The sequence below is a fragment of the Pan troglodytes genome, chromosome 18, assembly GCF_028858775.2.
Source record: "Pan troglodytes isolate AG18354 chromosome 18, NHGRI_mPanTro3-v2.0_pri, whole genome shotgun sequence".
Taxonomy (NCBI): domain Eukaryota; kingdom Metazoa; phylum Chordata; class Mammalia; order Primates; family Hominidae; genus Pan; species Pan troglodytes.
The window spans coordinates 87,119,927-87,137,800 of NC_072416.2; the positions used below are offsets into that span (position 1 = coordinate 87,119,927).

The 17,874-nt window shown below is 58.6% G+C and overlaps 2 protein-coding genes across 5 annotated transcripts in view; one reads left to right on the top strand and one right to left on the bottom strand.

Moving 5' to 3' along the window:
- The window catches only part of CBFA2T3 (CBFA2/RUNX1 partner transcriptional co-repressor 3), a 104,567-nt gene that overhangs the window by 61,428 nt on the left and 25,265 nt on the right, over positions 1 to 17,874 (bottom strand). Inside the window, exon 1 of one of the 4 annotated variants that reach the window (XM_016930395.4) lies at positions 7,873 to 8,073. The exons of 2 other annotated variants lie outside the window; for them this stretch is intronic. The gene's annotated coding sequence lies outside the window, so the exon portion shown is untranslated. Of the gene's footprint in view, positions 1 to 7,872; positions 8,074 to 17,874 lie in introns of those variants that run through there. One more of the 4 variants, XM_016930393.4, reaches the window with a different exon arrangement.
- Positions 6,917 to 17,320, top strand: LOC134808792 (basic proline-rich protein-like). Its single transcript, XM_063797573.1, has 4 exons — positions 6,917 to 7,425; positions 8,156 to 8,398; positions 8,609 to 8,709; positions 16,832 to 17,320. Exons 1-4 carry the CDS (start codon positions 7,049 to 7,051, stop codon positions 17,215 to 17,217), a joined length of 1,107 nt encoding a protein of 368 aa, XP_063653643.1. The 5' UTR covers positions 6,917 to 7,048; the 3' UTR covers positions 17,218 to 17,320.

Below are 17,874 nucleotides of genomic sequence, written 5' to 3' on the forward strand. Positions count from 1 at the left end.
GGCGGGGTCCCAGACTGCACGCCTCACAGTGCCACACATCTGCATCCCCACAGCCATAGCGGCCACTTCATGCCATGCGTGTGTGACTTGGTGAAATCCCCGTCCCTCTGCTCTGTGCAGTACAGCAGCCGCAAGCACAAGACCGGCACGAGGACAGAGGCGAGACCCCAGTGGGCCAAGCTGCACGCTGCCCCCGCGAGAGCTGAAATAAAATACCTCAGTCGCTTAAAAACCAGTGCATGTCGAAAATAATGAGTTTTGGACACACTGGGTTAAGTAAGATTATATATTATAAACATTAATTTTGCCCGGTCTCTTCTTCCCTTTTTCAACGTGGCCACAAGACAGTCTGAAATGATCCACGCCCCTTCCCTGGCATGCCGAAGCTCCCTTGGGAGAGGCCGCCCCTCGGCACACGGAGGCCCTGGCGAGAAGGGCTGCCCCACGCCCCTCGGCACACGGAGGCACGGGCGAGAAGGGCTGCCCCACGCCCCTCGGCACACGGAGGCACGGGCGAGAAGGGCTGCCCCACGCCCCTCGGCACACGGAGGCCCGGGCGAGAAGGGCTGCCCCACGCCCCTCGGCACACGGAGGCCCGGGCGAGAAGGGCTGCCCCACGCCCCTCGGCACACGGAGGCCCGGGCGAGAAGGGCTGCCCCACGCCCCTCGGCACACGGAGGCCCGGGCGAGAAGGGCTGCCCCACGCCCCTCGGCACACGGAGGCCCGGGCGAGAAGGGCTGCCCCACGCCCCTCGGCACACGGAGGCACGGGCGAGAAGGGCTGCCCCACGCCCCTCGGCACACGGAGGCCTGGGCGAGAAGGGCTGCCCCACGCCCCTCGGCACACGGAGGCACGGGCGAGAAGGGCTGCCCCACGCCCCTTGGCACACGGAGGCCTGGGCGAGAAGGGCTGCCCCACGCCCCTCGGCACACGGAGGCCTGGGCGAGAAGGGCTGCCCCACGCCCCTTGGCACATGGAGGCACGGGCGAGAAGGGCTGCCCCACCGTGGCTGCTCAGGTCACAGGAGGGGCTGACTTGGGCCCAAAGGGGAGGCTCCGTGCACGTTCCCGAACACTCTGCTCCCAGGTCCCCTGTTGGATGGCTTGGGCTTCTGGGCATGAACAGTGCTGGACCCTGAAGGAGCAGCTCGGCGGCAGAGGCACGGTGGGGACACGGCAGCCAGCAGGGCCACACAGAGAGGGTCTCAGCCACACACCTGGCCGGCACAGCCGGCACCATCGGGGGGCGACAGGCGAGGCTCCAACTTCCCTGTGCACAGTGTGCGGTGCTGACCAACCCCCGCAAGGGACAGATGGGGACACGGAGGCCCAGAGGAGCGGAGAGGAGTCTGGCCTTGCTGCCTGCCTGTTCTTGCTGTTGGCAGGGCCTGGTAAGGGAGGCAGAGATGCCGCGAAAGAGGCATGAAGGGCCGTGCCCTGCCCTCTTCCACCCCCGAAGTTCAGAAGGACGCATTCTTTTTTTTTCGGAGACGGAGTCTCGCTCTGTCGCCCAGGCTGGAGTGCAGTGGCGGGATCTTGGCTCACTGCAAGCTCTGCCTCCCGGGTTCACACCATTCTCCTGCCTCAGCCTCCCCAGTAGCTGGGACTACAGGCGCCCGCCACCGCGCCCGGCTAATTTTTTGTATTTTTTAGTAGAGACGGGGTTTCACCGTGTTAGCCAGGATGGTCTCCATCTGCTGACCTCGTGATCCACCCGCCTCAGCCTCCCAAAGTGCTGGGATTACAGGTGTGAGCCACTGCGCCCGGCTTTTTTGTATTGTTAGTAGAGACAGGGTTATACCACGTTGGTCAGGCTGGTCTTGAATTCCTGACCTCGTCAACCACCCGCCTCGGGCTCCCAAAGTGCTGGGATTACAGGCGTGAGCCCCCGTGCCCGGCCAGAAGGACGCATTCTTTAAGGGAGCTGAAGGCCACGTGGTGGAGCTGCAAGCCTCCATCAGGCACAGGGATACGTGGAGTCCAGCACCCAAGGCCCCTGTTCTGTCCACTTGGGCACAGCCACGGCCCAGAGACCCAACGCTGCCCCCGGTCAGGGGCAGTCCTGGGTTCTGATGTCTCTGGCGCAGGAGAGGCTGCATGGAAGGGCCCCATGTCCACTGCGCTCTGAGTACAGGCTGGGCTGGATTAGGCTGTGGAGCCCTGGTGTGGTGGCCAAGGCAAGGGGAGGGGCCCGGCAATCCCCAGGCCTGGTGAGAGTCCCCCCCACCTGCGTGGGGACCCTGGTGGTGCAGAAATACCTAGGCTCTGGAGGGCCCGAGTCAGGTGGCCTCGGCTCCCAAGTGGGAATTCTGCCTCTGACAGGGAGTAACTAGAGTACAACTGATCTTACCCTCAGTTTCCCCTCTGTAAATGGGTCTGCAGGTGGCGTGGTGCACCCGGGGGCCCAGGGCTTGGCCCCAAGCTTGCAGGCTGTCCTCGCGTGGGTGGAGCAGGCACAGGGCCTGGGGTCTGGGCTGTGCCAGAGTCTGACCATCGAGGTGGTCTCTCTGCACCACCCCATTTTGCAAAGGTGCAGACAATGAACTTCCTGTTCTGGGGCCTGCAGAGAAGGGGGCCTGGGTGCAGAGCTGCATCATGCCGCATCCACCACTGAGCCTCAGGACACCACCGGGTGTCCCCCCAAGAAAGGGGACGAGGCTGATGGTCCTAGCCCAGACACACACAGACCTTTCCCAGCTCATCACAGCCCAAAGGGGTAGATGCCTTTGTGACTGCATTTTGCGTTTGAGACCCGAGGGACAGATGGGAATATGTGCTGTAGGTCACGCAGCTGCTGGGAGGGGAGTCGAATCCAGGTGGGGGCTCCAAGAAGCCGAGGGGCTGCCCATCCCCCTCCCCGCTGCCTCCGGGAACAGGGCAGGGGGCTGCAGTCACCCCTGGCCCTTGTGGGGAGCCCCTCCCCACATGTAAGAGGGTCTCACTGCAGCTGGAGCTGCTTCCCCTGCTGGCTTGACGGCACCCTGGCTTTCCCGGGTACTCAGGGAGGTCGGGTACACTGGGCGGGGACTTCCTCATGAGTTCCATCTGTGACCTGGGGCCACCAGCGTGCACAGGAGCCCTCCTGACTGCCCCGGGCGTTTCCTGGGCGTCTCCCAGGTATCTCCCATCCTGGTCTCCGGCAGGTCCCACCTGCTGCCTCCCCGGTGTGGACTTTCCTCTGCTGAGTAAACAAGACTGCCCCGGTGCCCGGACTTCCTCCCCAAACCTCCTCCTGCCACGTCCACCATGACCCCAGCCTCAGGGGCAGCCGAGTATCCACCACAACCCCAGCTCAGCGGCAGCCGAGTATCCACCACGACCCCAGCCTCAGGGGCAGCCGAGGAGGCTCTGAGCTGCCCAGACCCGACAGGGGGCAGAACCGGCCCTGGGTGGCTAAGCGGGCGGGAAACACAGAGGCAGGCGGCCGAGAGCAGTGCGGGGTGAGCTGCCGGCTGGGCTGCTGGTGCCTTGGCTCCAGGAGACATCTTCCTTATTACGGCCAAATTCATCTTTGTTTTCCTTCCCAGTGACATCTGGCTCTCAGTGAGGTCCCACGAATTACAAAAAGCAGAAGTCTGAACTTCTGTTTTATTGCCACAGGAAACTCATTGCCACAGCACAGGCGGAAAGCCGGATCCCGGCGGGTCCTGAGTCCCCAGCTCCCACCCTCGGGGCAAGCTGCGAGCTCAGAAGTGGGGACTGGGGAGCAGTTATCTCTCACTCTCCTCATCGTCAGTTTCCAGCCCAACTGCCAGGTCTCCGCCTGAGTCTTTTCCACTGATGCTACAAGGGCGGTTTCCACTCCAGGAATTTTTTTTCCAGACAAGCAAAGCCCTTGCCTGCATTTGCTCTTGGCTAAGGCGGCCCTCCCAGGCCTGCCCGATGGGCTGTTTCCCGCAGCACAGCCTGGGCTCCGCTGAAAGGAGGGTCCCGGCCTGCGGAACCGCAGAAGCAGAACCAGGCCTTCTCACTCTGCCCAGGAAAGTCAGGGGGTGGAGAATAAAACCCCCAGGAAAGGATCTGGAGTGTGGTTCACTGACGCAGGCATTCCCAGAGAGACTGAGCCACGAGGTGGACGAACAGCGTGGTGTCTACCCAACCTGGCCCTGACACCAGGGATGGTGACGCTGTCGTGAGCCTCCCTCTGAGCTGCCTTCAAGCGGCCTGCACCTCCCTAGCCAGTACCCCAGCAGTTGTGTTTCCACCCCCTCCTGCCCCTGCGAGGCAGCGGGTCCCAGCCCACAGTGTGCACTGGACTCTGCACACTCCCGGCCCACTCCCTGCCATGCCCACGCTGGCCCTCCCGCGTCAGAACTCACTGGGAAGTTCCAGGGGCCTGACCACCCCGGATGTGTCGCAGGCAGAGCCCCGTGGTACCCACCCGCGTCGGGCTCCTGCGCTGTGAGCTAGGAACCTCTCTGGGCCTCGGCTTCCCAGTCTGGAAAGTGGGGCAGCAGCAGTGCCCTCAGGGCTGGCTGCCCTAAGGATCCAGTGCAGGGCCTGGGTGCCTCTCACTGCATGTGACTCTGCCCCCGCCTGGTATGGAGTAGGTGTTCGATCAATACTTGCCCAGGGAATGAGCACTGGGGACAGGCACTTTTTGTCCTGTAAGTGAAATGGTGGCAAAGCCACCCTCCGGCATTGACAAATTGTAGAGTTTGGGTCCTTTCCGTCCCCAGGGGCCTGGGGCCAGGCTGGGAGGTGACATTGGTTGCCTGGATGTGGATTTCTATGAACAGCGGATGCTATGTCTGTGATAATAGCCGGGCAATGTTCCAGTGGCTTCTGGAGGGTCTTCAGCAACAACGACCTCCCTCCCTTGCACAGCAGGGCAGGAAGCAGAGGTGGGGCTGGCCAGAGGTGCAGGACTAGAGCAGCTGGGACGAGGCTGGCCTTGGGGCTCCATGACCCAGGCAGGGCAGAGGTCAAGTTCTCCCACCCGTGCCCTGACCCCAGATGGGCCCCAGGGCCTGTGTCCAGGTGAGGGCTTTTGCACCTACAGTGCCAACCCCGAGTCATGACCGAGCCCTCAGCCACCAGATCCCCCAGCCCCTTGGGGGTGCTCAGGTGCTCTAAGAATGTGGCCCGGCAGGCTGGGGATGGGGACCGACGGCACGGGCAAAGGAACGCCCGGGCAGGGCTGGACAGGGACTGGGCGGGGCTGGACAGGGGCCTGGAGACACTCGCTGCAGCCTGCCATCAGACTGGCTCCCTGCATGACCTGTGGAGTGACTGTACCCCTCCCGGCGTCGGAGACGGGGAACGCTCCACGGCCCTCGTGGGTGTTACAGGGACGCGACAGTGCGTGTAAGCCCCAGCGCTGTTGTAGGCTCTAAGACCCACCCAGGAAGGCTCCACCACCCTGTGAGCAGGAGACACAGGCCACAGGCAGGCAGTGCAGCAAGTGCGGGCCGGGAGAGCAGCCCCATAGAGACGCCACCGCCTTCACCTGTGGCACCACTAACAAAGCCCTGCTAGTCCCTCCATGCTGGGTCTGAACACCCGCGTGGCACACACAGCACTGGGGCACACTACTGCTCCCCCCATGCTGGGTCTGAACACCCGCGTGGCACACACGGCACTGGGGCACGCTGAAGTTGCTTCTGGTTCCTCCCTGCCAGGGAAGGAAATTCAGAGCCACTTAATTCAAGCACCATCCTTCCACCCTGGCACTGTGGGAGGCTGAGGATGAATCAGAAAACCCCAAAGTCAACCTGCTAACGGTGCAGCAGGGAAGGGGGAGGCCAGCGGAGAGCCCCAAGATGGTTCCAGAAGCTGGCAGGGAAATGCCTCACCCACCTCACACCCTCCCTGCCACCCCAGAGGCGGCAGCGGCGAGGCCCGGCCCTCCCCAGTGCAGCCCTGAGGGCTGGGATCTTGGGGATTAGTGACCCAGCCTGCCGGCAGCATCTCCAGATCCTCGCGTAGGGAGAAAAATTAATTTCTTCCAGTCATGCAGAAATGAAAATACGTGGAGCCAAACCAGAGAGATTTCCTGGAGGTGGTAACTGAATTACGCGGATAGCGGGCGGCAGGGGAAGAGCTCGGGGGGGCTCGGGCGGCTGGCGTGTGGCTTCGTAGCCCCAGAGGGTTCTGGAAGGAGATGTCTGGGGAAAGCCCTCCCACTCACCAGCCCTGGCTTCACAGGTGGCGAAAGCACGGCCCCAGCACCACGAACCACTCATGTGAACTTCCCTTCTCCCCTGTCACTAGAGGATCCGAGCACATCCCAGGAGAGATGGAGCCTGCCGGAAGACTGATCCTGATGCGATACTCTCTTCCCTCCCTGAGCCCCAATCTCGGGTGGACGCCACATCTGTTCCTCCTGCTCTGGGCGCTTCTTCCTTTCTGTTTCCCTTTCAGTGTGGAAGAGTGGCCGCTTGCCCAGCAGGACGGTCCCAAATAGCATGGCTTTTCCAGGCACGGTGCTGTCGGCCGCACAGAACAGGACCCTCCCGGCAGCTCCGGCTTGCACAGCATCCGCCTGTCTGGCCCCTGTGGAAGTTTCTGACTCCCAAAGCCCAGACTGGAGCGGGGGCAAAGGACACAGCCCGACCCCAGAGGCACACAGAGCCAGCCCTCCACGGGCGAACGTGCCCAGGAACCGTGGGCTGGGCCTTCCTGCCTCCTCCCCTGCCGGGAAAGCGATGCCAGGGGCAGGTGAGGGTCGGAAGCGCTCAGGCCCAGCCCTCGCCCCTTCAGGTCTGGGGGACACAGTGGAGTCCCAGCCTCAAGAAGTTTCCCCAACCTCTCAGCAACTTGAAGAGCAATGCCAGGTACCGAAAAACCGGCCCCTGCCCCTTATCCCCGGCCGACCCGTCCGCCGAGGTGGCTGCCCTGGGAACCTCCTGTTCCTCGTCCAGGAGAGGAAACGCACACCCGGGCCGGACGCACAGAAGCCGCACCCTGGCTGGGGCCACAAGCCTGACAGCTACCGACAAGCCCCCACCCACAGGAGCACGCGACGTGCTCTCTTTTCAAGGGAAAGGTTTTTCTTTCTGGGCCCTGGAATGGGCCTGAAGTCAGCCAGCCTCAGCCCACAGGGTGAATGAGGGGTGGGCACAGCCCGGCCGCGGCCCCAGCACACACGGGCGGACGCAGGGGCGGGGGAGCGCCAGCCCCGCAGTGTGTTCGGAGCCCAGCGGCTCTGAGTCGCCGCCACCAGCCTGGCCGCCTTCTGCTCCACGTAAGTGAAGTCAGCCGTCTAGGGCTGCGTTTCCAGCCATCTGTCCCTCCACAGAGGCTCACACCTCCCTCCCCGCTGTTCCCACACCCTGGCTCGGGGCCTGCCCAACACAGATGGACGCTTCCCAAAGGCTGTGCGCGCCATCGCTGCCACCCGGCTGTGCCGTGGCCCGCGGCCGTCAGGACCCCAGGGACCGCACGCCAGGCAGGGTCCAGGACCCCCAGCGCGGACCACCTTTAGCCTGCGGGGCAGCGCCGGGGACCCGGGCAGGAGAGAGAGGAGCAGGAGGGAGATCTGGACCCTCCTCCCCAGACCGGCCGCCGCCACCTCTACCTCTCCCAGGGCCGCCCTCGGCCTCCCCACTCCCGGGTCTCCGTCACGCGGGCCGCGGGGCCTTTGTTAGGAAAACCGGGCGGCCCCAGGGGAGCCCGCGAGACTCCCAGCACCCGGGCGCGTCGTTCCCCCCGAAGTTTCGCCCAGCCCCCGCAGGTCAGGCTCTGCTCACGGGGGGCTGCGCTCAGCCCGGATGGGTGGGCGCTGGGCCGGCTAGCTCCACCCTGCCGTGGGCACCAACTTTGAAAACGGCCCGTGCGCTCGGCGCGGCTGCGGCGCAGATCCGGGAACGGCAGCCGCGGGCGGAGTCGGGGTAGAGCGGCGGCGGCGCGCGGGGCGGACACGGCACTTACGGTCGGGGGGTCCGGGGGATCCGGCGGGCGGCGGACGGCGCACACTCGCGACTCGGTCCGGGAGTCGCTGCTCCTTCCAGCTTGGTCCCCGCCTCCACGACTCAGGGGCGGCTGCGCGCTGTCTTCTGGCGCCGCACCGGGCTCAGGCGCGCGGCGGGGCTGGGGCGCGCGGGGCGGCCGCCTGGGCCATGCCGGGGACTCGGCTCCGGCCACCCCGCGCGGGAACAAAGCGCGCACCCCGCCCGGGGCGGTCTCCGGCCTCCGCGGCCCGCGCCGGGTCCAGCCGCCGCGCCTGTGGCTCCAACGCCGCGCGCTCGCCCGAGAGTCTCACGGGGCCCCGCGGCCCCCGCCCCGCGCGCTCCGCCTCCGCCTCCTGCCCCCCGCCGCCGCCGCTGCGCCACCTGCCTCCCGCCCGGCGCCCATGGCGCTCAGCTCCGCCCCGGGGCGCCGGCCTGGAGAGGGGCTCCCCGCCGCCGAGAGCCGCCCCCAACGCCTCCGCCACCGGGGCGCGCCCTAAGAACTGGCCGTGGGGGCCGGGGCTGTGCGGAGCGGCGGGAGCGGGGAGAGGGGAGAGGGGCGCGGGGAGGGGGGCGAGGGGCGCGCCGCCTCCTGCGGGGGACGGCGCGGGGAGGCGCAGGCGGGGGCGCGCGAAGAGGTTGAGGGGCGCGGGCGCCGTGGAGGGGGCGCGGCTCTGGGGGGCGGCCCCCGCCTGCGCCCACCCTCTCCCCCTCCGCAGGCCGCGCACACCCACCTCGCAGCAGTCGGCGGCCGCGGGCCTCGCAGCTTTAGAGCCGCGGCTTCTGGCGGCCGCGCGGGAGGCTAAACGGGAGTTGGGGGGTGTGTGGGGGGGTGGGGAGGTGGGGAGTTGGGGGGGAAGTCGCTCCTTCGGCCGCCGCCCCCGTCCCCCGCCCCACGCTCGCCCCCAGCGCGGCGCCCGGCCCGGCCCGGCCCGGGGCCACCTCCGTGCGTGGCCGGCAGGGGTCGCGCTCCCCCCGCTCAGCCTTCCGGGCGGGTCCGATGCGAAGCCCTCGCTTCCCGCTGGTCCCGGGGCCAGGTCATTTGCATACACTTTGCATTCATTTGCATATCGTGCGTTTCATGTCCACCTGCAGAAACGCCCCGAGCCGCTGCTCTGGCCTCTCCGCACTTTCTCTGCCGGCAGGCCCCCTCCCCCGCCCGCTTTGCCTTTCCCTAAAGTACTTTGTGGCGTGTCTGGCGCGTTTGCCTGCTTAGTACATTTTAGTAAAATTGGCGCCTTTTCCCTGTTTCCTGCCCCAACTCACACGTGCTCTTATTTTAGACACAAGCGGCTGGGGGGCCCAGGCGTCACCATTAGGAGACACAAGAGGCCAGACCTTCAGAGCAGCAGGGCCTTGGTTTGCCTCTCATTTCGCATAAATTTTGCATGTGAAGGTCCGAGGTCCCCAATCCCCAATATAAAAATATAGCAACGTGCGAAACATGGCCCATTCCAGCTTTGTGCCGCGGGCCTTTTCCCCCCACCCCTCGTCCCTCTCATGGACTTGGCTCTACCCACCTGAGCTGGCAGAGGAAGGGGACAGAAACCCAGAACGGGGGCTCCGTGAGGGGGAGGACAGCACCATGTCCTCCTGCAGCCCCTGGGCAGCGGTCTGGTCAGCTGGGTCACTAACCGCAGTGTGGCCCAGCCAGTTCCTCCAGCTCCTGGCTGTGGGAAGTGCTGTCTGAAGCCCGCCAGACTCCGTGAAAATTGTGACACAAACGCCAAGCACCTTCATTCTCCTGGTTTTCAGACTGTGCTTAACATGGTGCTCGCCCATGTGGCTCAGCCCAGTCCTTGTGGAATGGAGGGGGGGTTCTGAGCCCACCCCACAGAACAGTGTGAGTCCCCATGCGTTGGGTGTGTTGCCTAAGGTTACCGATTTTATGCTCGAAATTTATCCATCCTGGCTCCCTGGCTTCATGGACTCTGAGGCACAGTGGATTTTAAGATGCACCATTATTTTATGTGCCACTAAGAAAGGAAAACATTCTGCCGGTGATAATCCTAAAACGCCCCCAGGTTTCAGAGATTTTACAAAGCAACATAAACGTGGGAGTGGGGGCAGGTGGGAGAATTCAGCAGCGAACCACCCTGAAGTCAGTCGGGTTGTGAGCTCAACAATGCCTGCGGCAGCTGTGGCTTCCCACAGGGCCCGGGAGCAGAAGCTGGCCTGGACCTGGGCCGGAAGCCCTCGCCCAGCACCAGCGGCACGTCCGTGGTCTCGGTTCTCTGGACCGCAGGCTTCGGGTGTTAAGTGACCAGTTGCAACATCTCTGACTTACACAGGGTGCTCACAACCATTTGAGGAGTGACAGACCTGAAGGCACTGAAGATACCACTGCAGCCATCAGACACCACAACCCAGGCGCTGCACCTGCCCCACCACAGCCCCTCCTCCCTACTCAGGAGAGCCGCGGTGGCATGGTAGAGAAGAAAGGGATATCGCAGGCAGGAGGGCTTCCTTTAGTGCTGTGAGTGGGTCAGCCTGACACCTAGCCCAGCGGTCACAGGGTGGTCAGATGGTCCTGGCAGTAGCTGGCACAGAGCTGGGCACCGTCTCTGCATTTCCCCCCGTGCTGTGCGGATGCTCCCGGAACGCCCATTTTACAGGTGGAGAGGCTGAGCCTCTCAGCCACACGGACTTCCTGCAGCCTTTTCTAAGAACTGGTTTCTTGCCCTGGATGCGGCCAAGTCACAGCTCCTGGGCATTTCGAGGGGACATTTAAGGAGGAGACTCCCAGCCCTATGTGAAAGATGTCTGCAGTCTGTCCGACAAGGCCAGCGTCACCTGTGCGGGAGACAGACCACGGGCGAGCAGGACCTCGGAGGGCCACACTCAGGGCTCGGGAGGGGGCAGAGCCGTGGAGGAGGGAGCTCGAGGGTGCGCCCATGGAGCTCCCAGTGTGTCGCTGTCTGTAGAGGCAGGAGCTCAATTCACTTAAAAGAAACCACCACGGCCGGGTGCGGTGGCTCACGCCTGTAGTCCTAGCACTTTGGGAGGCCAAGGCGGGCGGATCACGAGGTCAGGAGATTGAGACCGTCCTGGCTAACACAGTGAAACCCTGTCTCTACTAAAAATACAAAAAATTAGCCGGGCGTGGTTGCAGGTGCCTGTAGTCCCAGCTACTCGGGAGGCTGAGGCAGGAGAATGGCCTGAACCCGGGAGGCGGAGCTTGTAGTGAGCCGAGATCACGCCACTGCACTCCAGCCTGGGTGACAGAGCGAGACTCCATCTCAAAAAAAAAAAAAAAAAAAAAGGAAACCACCTCCCCTCCTCATGGCATGGCAGCGTTTCCAAGTAAAGTTGACTCCCCATCAGCATCTGGTGCCCCGATCACACACCCATGGAAGCCCTGGGAGACCATGCCTGGCTCTAGGGCCCGCGGCGCACAGCGGGGCAGCCCCAGGTTTGCTGACCTGTGCTGGGTGTGCCTCTGAGGCCCCACCCTGCTGCCCTCAGGAAAACAACTGCAGCCTTCTGTCCTGCCAACTGCACTTCTGGCCATCCTGATCCCCCTCCCCAAAGGGCGGCACCCACATCTGATTTCCCTCTCAACCACCCAACAGTGCCCAGCTCAAGGTTTGGATAAAGACGCAGTTTATAAACACTTGCCACAGGCGTCCCTGCACTGTCACCTCCCCGCAGTCATGGCCCCTTCTTCTGATACCAGGTGAGACTCGCTGTCTGTGGGGCCCTGGCCAAAGGGCAGGCGCTAGGCCCTCTCATGTGCCCTCTGTGACCCTAGGAGGTAGGTCTTGCCACCAGCCTTGTTTGCCAGAGGAGAACACCGGGACCCAGAAAGCTTGAGTAATCTCAGAACACCGGCTGGTCTTTGGCAGAGCTGGGGTCCTGCCAGGCCAGCGTGGTCCAGCGGGAGGCCAGGCCATCACCGTTGCTGACCTTCAGAAAATAGTTCTGAGCACTATAGACTCTCAAACATTTTCTGTTATAACTAAAACTCTGCAACAAAAGTTTAGATAGCTGCCAAGAATAGAAAGTCTGATACACTCTAGGTATAGATATTTTAAAATAAGCGGGTAGCTAATGGATTCTAGATAGAATAGCAATTTGATAGCCACTGTCGTTCATTAAAAATATCTGAATAAACTCTTCTTAAACACCTGCATTTTCACTCAGCTCCCTACCTAGAACAGTGAGTTTTTAAATATAACACCAAAAGCATGATGCATACAATAAAAATTTGGCAGGTTGGATTTCATTAAAATTTCATACTTCGGCTCTGCAAAAGACACTATGAAGAGAATGAAAAGACAGGCCATAGACTGGGAGAAAATATTTGGGAAACACATATCTGATAAACAACTGTTATCTAAAATACACAAAGAACTCTTAAAACCAAACCATAAGAAAACAAACAGCCCCATTAAAAATGAGCAAAAGATCTGAATAGACACCTCATCAGAGAAGAGATTTAGAAGATGATCTGGCAAATAAGCATAGGAAACGATGCCCAGCAGCCTTGCCACCAGGGAGTGGGCCAGCAAAGCCACGAGAGGCCACGACACGCCTGTTAGAATAACTAAAACTCAACACACCGACAACCCCAGATGCCGGTGAGGATGTGAGGCAACAGGAGCTGTCATTCACTGCCGACGAGAATGCAAGATGGTACAGCCCTTTGGAAGACAGTTTGACTGTTTCTTATGAAACTACATACTCTTACCACGCGACCCAGCATTCACGTTTCTTGGTATTTACCCAAATGAGTTAAAAACTAATGTCCACACAAAACCCTGCACATAAATGTTGATAGAAGTTTCACTCGTTTTTACCAAAACTTAGAAGCGACTGAGACAGCCTTCAATAGGTGAATAGATAAAATACTGTGGCATATGTAGACGATAGAGTATTATCCATGACAAAAGTAGTGAGCTATCAAGCCATGGAAAGTGAACATTGATGGCCGGGTGCGGTGGCTCACACCTGTAATCCCAGCACTTTGGGAGGCCAAAGGGGGCGGATCACCTGAGGTCAGGAGTTCGAGACCAGCCTGGCCAACATGGCAAAACCTCGTCTCTACTAAAAATACAAAAATTAGCTGGGCGTGGTGGCAGTGCCTGTAATCCCAGCTACTTGGGAGGCTGAGACAGGAGAATTGCTTGAACCCAGGAGGCAGAGGTTGTAGTGGCAGTGAGCCAAGATCATGCCACTGCACTCCACCCTGGGCAACAGAGCAAGACTCCATCTCAAAAAGAAAAAAAAAAGTGAATATTGCTAAGAAGTCAATCTGAAAAGGCTATATACTGTCTAATTCCAACTCAATAGCATTCAGGAAAATGTAAAATGATGGAAGTAGTAAAAAGGTCAGTGGTTTTCAGGGGGTTATAGAATAGGGAAGGTTGAGTAGGGAGAGCAGAGAGGTTTGTTTGTTTTTGGAGGCAGAGTCTTGCTCTTGTCTCCCAGACTGGAGTGCAGTGGCATGATCTTGGCTCACTGCAACCTCTGCCTCCCGGGTTCAAGCAATTCTCCTGCCTCAGCCTCCCGAGTAGCTGGGATTACAGGCGCCCACCACCACGCCCAGCTAATTTTTGTATTTTTAGTAGAGACAGGGTTTCACCATGTTGGCCAGGCTGGTCTCGAACTCCTGACCTTATGATCTGCCCACCTCGGCCTCCCACAGTGCTGGGATTACAGACACGAGCCACTGCTTCTGGCCAAGTTTGTTTGTTTGTTTATTTTTAGACAGGGTCTCACTCTGTCTCCCAGGCTGGAGTGCAGTAGCGTGATCACAGCTCACTGCATCCTTTGACCTCCCAGGCTCAACTGATCCTCCCATCTCAGCCCCAGCTAATTTTATATATTTTTTATAGAGACAGGGTTTTGCTGTGTTGCCCAGACTGCACAGAGGATTTTTAGGGCAGTGACACTATTCTGTATGACAGTCTAATGGTAGACACAAGTCATATGCTTGTCTAGACACATAGAATGTAACACCAAGAGAGAAGCCCAATGTAAACTATGGATTTCAGTTAATGAAAAGGTGTCAGTGTTGGTTCATCGGTTGTAACGAATGTATCACACCAGTGCCAGGTGCAATGTAGGGACCCCCCACTAGGGAACAAGCCGGAAAGAGTAATGAGAACTCGGCGCTTTCCGCCCAGTTGTCCTGTAAACCCAGAACCACGCTAAAGAATAAAATCTATTAACTTAAAAAATTCAGTAGACAAAAATGAGGATATCAATGACATTTTATTTGCCGTTTAAAAGACAGATACAAACAGACTCTTCTGCAGCGCCTGAATCTCTACATGGCCCTTCTCTCCCTTAATGCCTCCTTCCATTCTACCCAGCCGATTTTTATCCTAATATGTTTTCATGTTTGAAAGTCTTTTGATTCCCCTATCGTACAAAACTAGGTACATAGTGGGAATGTCAAGATTTAAACATTTTCCTATGTTAAAATTTATTTCCTGGGCTGGATTATCGTTATAATTATTGGTAGTATACAACCGATACAAACAATGTGAATGTATTACACATTTTGAGAACTAATAAGGATACAAAGTAGGCTGGGCTTGGTGGCTCACACCTGTAATCCCAATGCTTTGGGAGGCCAAGGAAGTAGGATCGCTTGAGCCCAGGAGTTCAAGACCAGCCTGGGCAACATAGCAAGACCTCATCTCTACAAATAATAAAAAAGTTAGCCGGGTGTGGCGGTGCGTGCCTGTAGTCCCAGCTACTCAGGGGGCTGAGGCAGTGGGATTGCTTGAGCCCAAGAGGTTGAGGCTGCAGGGAGCTATGATCACGCTACTGCACTCCAGCCTGGGTGATGGAACGAGACCCTGTCTCAAAAATAAAAATAAAGATACAAAGTAAATTTTTGTTGGAAGACATCTCGTGAAAGGAGGGAGGGGCACTTTTTGGTAGTAGTTTGTGTATTCATGCATGAATAATACTGCCAGAAAAAGACAGGATTTGACATTAATTCCATTCCCGTGGTGGGTGTTTAATGTGAAAGCCAGAGAATCTTCAGTCCCATAAATAACTCGATCAGAACGGGAGCTGTGTCCTAACCATCTCACTGTGACCTCCTTCTGAGAGTCAGATGCCGCAAGCCACGTGGTGATTGGTCATCAAAGTCATTTTTAATAACTATCAGCTGACAAATCGGTTCTGTCCCCCCTCAATTCTGTTTCATGCAAACACAAGAAATCAGCAGGTTGCAGCAGAGACACATTCGTGGCGAGTGGGGAGCTGGGGGCAAGGCACCAGGCTGGCCCCAGGCAGAGAGACGTTGGTCTTTCTTGGGGAACTGGGAGAGGGTGACTGTGCAGGGGTAGCTGGGAAAAGGACCCACACTGGCCCAAGCAGGTTCTGCCTTGGCCATCAGCCTTGGCCATCTGGTGTGGGAACCAGATGACGCAGCTTCAAGTTGCCCACAAGGTCAAGGAGGCCCTCCCAGAGGCAGGGAGGAACCCTAAAGCAGAGGGAGTCCGGGCTCCGGACAGGAGGCTTCCCTGCCTCAGGAGTGTCTCTTGGCTTTCTCCCCTGGCTCACATCGGCATCGCTGCTTTTGCAGAATGAGGTTTCCTAATTGTGAAGTGGCTTCATTCACGTATTCATTTCTTTCTTCCTTCACTCTCCATATCCAATAGAAGGTAAGTTACTGAAGCTTGCCAAACCTCAGTTTTTCCAGTAAAACGGGGCTAAGAGCTGGCTGGCCTACACATTTGCAATGTGGCCCAAAGACAAGTTCAGAGTTCTCTCTTGTCTTTGTTGAACTTCACACGAGAACCAGGCCCAGCACAAACAGTTGGAAATCGGAAGTGTCCTGTAGGAAAACCAGCCAGTGCACGTGTGTAAAAGGGAGTGTGGATGGGATTGAGGTGGTATTTAAAATCCCTGGAGAAGCACAAACTCGCCGGTAGATGGTGTCAGGACAACTGCCCCATGTGGGGAAAATGAATTATATACTCCTTACTTCACTTGGAAAAATAAACTCCACTTGGGTTAAAGAATAAAATGTGAAAAACTGGAACAGTGAAAGGATTAGGAGAAAAAAGCAGAGCATTTATATAATACCACTTTAAAATTAAGGCAGCCGAGAAACTCTGAAAAAATTTTAAGAAGCTGGAGGGGTTTGGCCGTGTAGGCACGAGCAACTTCCATGTCCTGAAAGAGACAGGGGACCCTGATAAGAGATGGGCTGGGAGGCTGGGCGCGGCGCCTCACGGGTGTAATCCCAGCACTTTGGGAGGCCGAGGAGGGCAGATCACTTGAGGTCAGCAGTTCAAAACCAGCCTGGCCATCATGACGAAACCCTATCTCTACCAAAAATACAAAAATTAGCCAGGTGTGATGGTGTGTGCCTGTAGTCCCAGCTATTCGGGAGGCTGAAGCAGCAGAATCACTTGAACCCAGGAGGCGGAGGTTACAGTGAGCTGAGATCGAGTCACCTGCACTCCAGCCCGGGTGACAGAGCGAGACTCTGTCTCAAAAAAAAAAAGAAAAAAAGAAAGAAGATGGGCTGGGAGTGGGTGTGGGGACAAACGACAGTGGCCCCAGCACACAAACATTGCTGCAGAGAAGAACAATACAAGCACTCAAAATAACGCTCAACAAACTTCATGAGTAGGCAAATCCCACAAGAAGAAAACAAAAGGGGCCAGACACAGTAGCTCACGCCTATAATCCCAGCACTTTGGGAGGCCGAGGCAGGCGGACCACTTAGGGTCAGGAGTTCAAGACCCGCCTGGCCGACATGGCGAAACCCCGTCTCTACTAAAACACAAAAATTAGCTGGGCGTGGTGGTGGGTGCCTGTAATCCCAGCTATTGGGGAGGCTGAGGCAGGAGAATCACTTCAACCCGGGAGGCAGAGGTTGCAATGAGCCAAAATGGTGCCACTGCACTCCAGCGTGAGTGACAGAGTGAGATTCTGTCTGAAAAAAAAAGAAAAGAAAACGAAGGAACGATAAGCCCCGCCACTCTCGAAGTCACACGGCTTCCCTGCTTCTCTTCCTCATGCCTGGCCCCCTCCCCTCCTCTCCCGTCTCTCTTCACCTCTCTTTATCTGGATCTGTCTGTGCTTGTTATGCGTTTCCCTGTTCTCCAGGGCAGGAACCACATCGGTCTGTTCACCCGTCCCCTGGACCGGCACCGGCACAGAGGGTCAGAGTGTTGGCACCTGTCTTCCGGGTCTGTTCACCCGTCCCCTGGACCGGCACCGGCACAGAGGGTCAGAGTGTTGGCACCTGTCTTCCGGGTCTGTTCACCCCTCCCCTGGACTGGCACCGGCACAGAGGGTCGAGTGTTGGCACCTGTCTTCCGGGTCTCCATCCCTCCCTTTGTTTGTTGAGTGACTGCATGTTCTCATTTCCTTATCATACAGTTCTACGAGAGGTATCATTATCCCCATCTTATTTTATTTTCACCTTCTTTTCTGTTACCTGTATGTTTGAATTTTCCTATAAGTATTTTTGTTTCATCTTTGCTTTTTTAAATTAAAAAAATCAGTTTTAAAATTGCACCTGTGGTACAAAATCAGGGTGGCGACCAGGTTGCTGCCATTCCGTCCCCTCGGGTCTGTGGCTTCTCAGCTCCAGCTCGGGTCACAGACCTGCTGCCACGGCCCCAGGGTGGGCACAGGGCTAGCAGGACAGTCATGCAGGCAGCCACGGCCCCAGCGATTGGTCCAGGAGGAGGGCAAGTGACCACACGCGGCCAATCACAATCCTGCCCTGGGAGTTTTTGAACTGGAACAAGAAGGAAGGACCTCTTCTTTGATCTGCGTGGGAGGCAAGCCCAGTGTGGCCTGTACAGCTGCTGGGAAGAGAAGGTGGGCAGAGCGGCCGAGGGTGTGCTAATGGTTGGGTCTGTGGGGCCTGAAACCGGTGCCCCTGCCCATCCTATAGTTTGGTGCTTGAGCCGGCACAGTCCCAGGTCGCCCTGACGCCTCCGAGCTGGGTTTCTGTCACTTGCAGCTGCAGCATTCTGGCACAGACCCTTGGCCCAGGACC